This window comes from Aquila chrysaetos, chromosome Z (assembly GCF_900496995.4).
Source record: "Aquila chrysaetos chrysaetos chromosome Z, bAquChr1.4, whole genome shotgun sequence".
NCBI lineage: Eukaryota > Metazoa > Chordata > Aves > Accipitriformes > Accipitridae > Aquila > Aquila chrysaetos.
This window is the reverse complement of record NC_044030.1, coordinates 7,891,190-7,897,189: the sequence shown is the minus strand read 5'-3', so window position 1 is coordinate 7,897,189 and position 6,000 is coordinate 7,891,190. Positions and strand designations below refer to the sequence as shown.

Sequence of the window (6,000 nt, the reverse complement as noted above, 5' to 3'; positions counted from 1 at the left end):
TGCGGCAAGGCGAGCCCCGCAGGCTTTCTGCAGCCCCCGCCGGCTTATGTGTTCGCAAGGCGGGTGCCCGGGAAGGTGCGGGGATGCCGTTCCCCGGGGCGAGACCTCCTGCAAGGCTCGCCTCCCCCCTCCCTGCCTTTAATCGGTGGGCACGCCGGGTTAAAAGTAGCGGGTTTCGGCTATTTCACCTGGCGCTCGCCGCTTGCTTTTCGCTTTCATTCCGCCACGCAGCTCGAACACGAAGTTGCCGACTCCCGCAGCCGCGCTCAGCCTGCCCCGCCGCCTTCCACGATGTTCGCCCGAAGACCCGAAAAGGCGAAAACTATCGGGAAACCAACCGCGAGCCCCAAACCACCCAGCGCCTCCCGCCCCGTCCCGTCCGGCCCGAGCGCAGGTCTGCCCGCAGGTGCCCCATCCGACCACCCCCGTCCCCATCCCCGGGGCCGTGCCGTGCCCCCCCCCGCCCCCCTCCCGGTCCCCACTCCCCCCCCGCCCCCCTTCCCTCTCCCCCCGCCCCGCGTCGGGCGGGAGGCGGCCCCGCCGCCGGGCGGAGGGAGGGACCCGGGGCGGTGCGGTGGCGACTTTGCTCTTTAAATCGCTCTCCAAAGCGGATTACGGCTGATCCCTCCACGTCACGCCGGAGTTGCCCGGGGGGGGGGGGGGGGCGGGGGGCAGCTCGCCGCCGCCCGCTCTCCTCCCGCGGGGCGTCGGGGACGGACGGACGGACGCGGCGGGGAGGGCGGGGGGGGGGTGGTGGTGGTGGTGGTGGGCGGGGGGGGGGGGGGGCAATGCCGCGGCGGGCTTAGCGGCAGCCGCCCCCGGGGCGGGCGGAGCTGGGGGGCGGGTGCCGCCCGTCGGTGCGTGCCGGCGCCCATGAAGCGCTGCCGCGGCGCGGCAGAGCCGGTGCCGGCGCGGTGAGGCTGGCCTGCCGCCGGGCGGGCTGTGAGCTGCCCGCCACCATGCAGAAGAGCGTGCGGTATAACGAGGGTCATGCCCTGTACCTGGCGCTGCTGGCCCGCAAGGAGGGCACCAAGCGGGGCTACCTGAGCAAGAAGACGGCGGAGACCAGCCGCTGGCACGAGAAGTGGTTCGCCCTCTACCAAAACGTGCTCTTCTACTTCGAGGGCGAGCAGAGCGCCCGGCCCGCCGGCATGTACATGCTGGAGGGTTGCAACTGCGAGAGGGTGCCGGCTCCCAAAAGCTGCGCGGCCGGCAGCGCCAAGGATGCTGCGCTGGACAAGCAGGTACCGCCGCGCCCTCGGGCAGCGGAGGGAGCGGCCGCCCCGGCCTCGGCAGCGGGGCGGGAGGGACGGAGGGAGGCGGGGGAGGAGGGCGAGGAGGCCAGGCAGGAGCAGCGCCCCGGCCGTCGGGGCGCTCGGGCCGCCGCCCCTCGCGTCCCTCCGGGAGGGTGGCGGTGGCCGCCCGCCCGCGGTCCCCCGGCGGGGAGCTCCGCGCCGCTCCCGCAACGCTCGAAGGGAGCAGCAGCAGCCGCTCAGAAAGTGGCAAGGCCCGTGGCTTTCCCGTCCCGTCTAACGACTCTTCTTCCTTCCTCCCTGGCTCTCTTTTCTTCCCCTAGTGCCTGCGCGCCTTTATTTCAGTAGGGTGCCCGGAGAGCAGCATCTCACAAACCGGGCATTTAGTCACCTCGATGCCGACGCTTGTGCCATACAGCCACGCGTTTCCGACCAGACTCGGCAAACGGGGGGGTGCGAGGGGCCGAAGTACCCAAACGGCGCAGGAGGACTCTCAGGAGCGGCTGAGCCGGCCCGCGGGGCAGCTGGGGGGCCGCTGCCTCTCTCGGCGATGCCGTGGCGGGCAGCAGGCTCTCGGCTCTCCGCGGGGGACCCCTGCGAGAGCCGGGCCGGTGGCTGGGAGGCAAGAGCGAGCGTGTGCCCCGATTCACAGCCTGCGCCTGCGCCGCTCGGCAGAAGTCGGCGGGTTCTTGGCCGGGCAGGTGTCGTGAGGCCGGTGGTGCTCGCGATAGACATGATGGCGCAGAGCTCCAGCCAGGTCTTGCGTGGCTTTCACCCGGCCACGGACGCTGACGGCTTTGGTGGGGTTCATCCCCGTGAGGGGTGACGGTTCATAACGCGTGAACTGCCAAATTCCATTCCCCCCACTCCCTGCCGCCCCCGAAAGCCGATCGGTTTGACACGCGTGTGTGTGTCGAACAAGCGAGTGGTTAAATACTATCTCTGCATTACATAACCGTGAAGAAAAGGACACTGTAGTTGTTCAGTGTAGATAGAGATCGGGTATCTTAACCACACGCCTCCTATTGCCTCATGTAAATTCTTGATCTAATTTTCTGCCTGGTTGAAATTTGTTTGCATCTGCATCTGGCACGCCCTAGTCCCTTTCTTCCTGAATAGGAGAAACCAAACAGGTGTCAAAACTGGTTTGGAAAAGTTTGGGTAACTGCAAGGAGGGTGGTTTTGAGGCTGGCTGCAGGCGTTTCCTTTAGGACACAGACCTAAGTCAGCTCCTCAAGACCAGCACATCTGCGTGCTGCGCTGGCGTGATAACTTTGCGAGGAGAGCTCAGAACCTTGTCTTATGTTTGTGCTTTTTTTTGCCCATTTAGAACAAATCTTTGTGTGCTTAAGCAGCCTTTAAGGTGGTACATGGTTAGGCACAGGAACTTTGGGAAGTTGGGATGGTTGTAGTTATGTCATATTCGTCTGTCGCATTCTTGCTTGTTACTTTGAGTCATGTTTTTATAAGCACTGATAAATGAAATACTGGAGGATTCCCTAGAAGAAATTAAACATGGAAATTTCCCTGTCTGCTTTACATTGGCTTAGCACACTTGTTTATTGGTAGTGTTGTTAAACTACGGCTTGACTAAGAGAACTGTGTGAAAACAATGCCTTTCCGTATCTGTTCGCTGGGAATCTTAAGTTGTGCTTTTATAGTGATGAATGTCTGGGCTGTTTGTAATTACATTTAGTGGTGCAGAGACAAAATAATTACAGGGGATGAAGCTGAATTTTTCATTGCTTTAAACATCAACTACTTACATGGTTTTAACAACAGCAGACTGCTGTTAAAGAGGCAGAAGAACAGTTCAATTTTTTTCATGGGATACTAGTTCGAAAAGGCAGACCATCAGAAAATATCTTTTTCCTGTTCACCTTTCGCTTGATGCAGAATAAAGCTTTTGAGTGTTAGTAGTTTTTACAGATGTTTACTCATTAAAGTGCACCCTCGTTTGTATATTCATATAGACACAAACCTTTGCTAAGGTGTACAGGAAGCTCCCTCAGCAACTAAAACTGATCAATCACAAGAATAAAGAGAAATATTTGAAAATTAAACAGCCCCTTTTATTCAGAAAATGTGCTCATATTATTACAGGTGTGAAGTAATAAACGGCAAAGCTTCAGTCTGTTAACAGAGGAAGACAAAAGTTATTTTAATCAGATGATGATGAAAAAACTCAGTGTTGTACATGTTAACTACTGGCAGTGTAAAAATACTGCCTAGATGTAATTTGCTTTGATTTAACCACACAAATGTATTAATGGCATGAGAAGCTCTGTGCCAGTTTTTGAAGAATCAGATATCTCTACTCCAAAAAGAGAGAAGAAAAAAATAATCTCTTTTAGTTTGGGTTTTGTTTACCTAGGTAATTTAGACATTAGAGTGATATGTGCTATAGAATTACACAAATGAGGGAGAGAGAGGAAGAAGAATTAATCACATGAGAGAGCTTCATCGGCATTCTTTGAGTGGATATTTGAAAAAGCAATGCATTTTCCTTAAGTTATGTAACTGAAGATTATGGAAAATGTATGCAGAACAAATAGATCTTGTTCTCCTTAGTTTGCAGATCCTTTTAATTTTAGTTTGAGTAGTTTAAGGATTGCTTGTTAAGTCATACGCCAGGTAAGAACTGTGCTGAGAAGTTGTCATAGAGTTCAATGGGGAGAGTGTGGCAGTTGTACTTCCCTATACAGGAGACTGTATTTCAGTCAACAGATGTGTTTAGGTTTGGGTATCTTATCTCCCAACAAGCCCAGCAGCTGCATGATTTCACATTTAACCACTACTGGTGCTTTTATGCCCTTCCAGAAGTCCGTCATGAGGGGACATTAAAGTATTACAGGAACCGTACCACCGTTTTGTGGAAGATGCCAAATGCCTTCATAAGATTTGCTGTAATATTAAAGTATTAAGAGCTTGAAAAAAATTTGCAATGACAGAATGTGCTTTTTTTTGGTCTTTTCCATTAAGATAATTATTATATTTTTTTCCTTCAGAAGGATAATTGCTTCAAAGTAAATTCTTTTAAAAGTGCAGTACCTTTCTTAATATTAACAAACTGCATAACGCATGACTCGGTTGATATTCTGGGAATATGGGATCAAATCAAGTATGTTGCAGATATTAAATGATCTGTAGTTTTTATTTTTATTTGTAGTTTTTATTTTTAAAGAAAAGTGTTTTGATCTCCCTCAGATTTTAGAAGAGTTTTTGTAAATGCCAAACAGGTGTTGCTATCCTCTCTGATTTCACATTTCAGAAAAACAACAGATTTATTGAAAGAGCAACAAGTGGAAGAAGCCGAGTTTCAAAACAGCAAATTAGGACATGAAAATATTACAGGTGAAAAGCTTAAATCCTGGTATTAGTTAAACTGCTTCTTCCCCCAGGAACTGTAGGCTGTAAACAAGTGCAGCTCCCAAGAAGTCCTCCACTGTGACAGTGACAGACCTGATGAGAATGAATTCCAGCTTTTGTTTCAAAAACTCTGGAAAGAGAATGGCTTTGTCTCAGTGAGTGGCTAGTCTCTTTCAAAACTAAAGTAAAATGCCTAAAAATGATGCTTTCTGCAGTGTTTCATAGGAGACTGGCACTTGTTATCCAGCAAGTTCACAGATTTTTTTTTTTTTAAGACTGTTGGAAGCAAGTGAATAGAGGAATGTAAATATTACTATTATTGTCTGCATTGGGAGGAGGCCTATGTGTTTAGTTTCTTGTGGATTGGATACGTGGAAATGTTCTGATACAGTTATTAATAACTGTCTTAGTGTATTTAAGCTTGTAAATGTTATACGATTTGAGCAGAGACTATTCTTTGTATCTTGCCTGCAATAATCTTCCTCCCACTTACCAAAATTAAATGCAGTATTAAGTCCATGTCCCCACAGATTAACAGAATCCAATTATTTGAATTTTTTCTGCTTACTGTAGCTCTGTATTCATTTTATAAAGGACATGGTGATTTTGCAGTGTTTGAAACCTCTCTATTTTACATACATTCCTTGAAGTGATAAGGCAGGCATATGCCACCAACAGCTTTTGCTGTACCTCTCTGCTAATTTAGTGTATATAAAACCTAGCAACAGTGCTTAAAGGTCATTTTTTTCTGAAGATATAATGAATTAAAAGTTAATCTCTTCACTTTTATTGAGCGAAAAAACCCCAGTGTTGTTCAGCATCCTACATCTGTTATATGTAGTAGATGGCTGAGGAGTGGTGTTATCTTTTTGGCAAGATAGCTTGCCACCTTCAGGTGTAATACTGTCCATAAATCTTACTGCTTGCCTCTGGGCAAGTAACTCCCTGGGATCGTCCAGTGCAAAGGTCCACCAGAGATGCCCTTGTTTTAGAAATTTCCTGCAGCATTTAAAAAATAATAGATGAATTTGTCTTCTCAGTATCTGAGAAGAAAAAAATTTCTGGGATTTTTTTTTTTCATCCAAACTTTCTTTTTTTTGGAGGGGCTACCTTCAACAGAAAGAATTAGTTAAAAAAGGTGGCCGGTGGGAAGGTTTTAAGATTAGTGCTGTTGAGGTTTGTGTTTTTGTAAGACCTTCTCATGAAAAAGTCTCTAAATGGTTCTTGCATGAAGACAACTTTGGGGTAAGTAGCTCTTGTTTACTTTCCCAGGTAATCCCTGTCTCTCTGCTGTTGTTCAGTCACTGTCATGAGATGATACAGTTTGTGGGCACATTCAACAAATACATTGGTTCAGACTGTTTTGATATGCATTTAA

At 49.5% G+C, this 6,000-nt stretch overlaps 1 protein-coding gene across 2 annotated transcripts in view; it reads left to right on the top strand.

Moving 5' to 3' along the window:
* The first annotated feature begins 800 nt into the window (after positions 1 to 800).
* The window catches only part of RASGRF2 (Ras protein specific guanine nucleotide releasing factor 2), a 131,572-nt gene continuing 126,372 nt past the window's right edge, over positions 801 to 6,000 (top strand). For both annotated transcript variants that reach the window (XM_030004761.1, XM_030004760.1), the window contains exon 1: positions 801 to 1,244. In XM_030004761.1, coding sequence (XP_029860621.1) covers positions 960 to 1,244 — 285 coding nt within the window. In that variant the 5' untranslated portion in view covers positions 801 to 959. The remainder of the gene's footprint in view (positions 1,245 to 6,000) is intronic.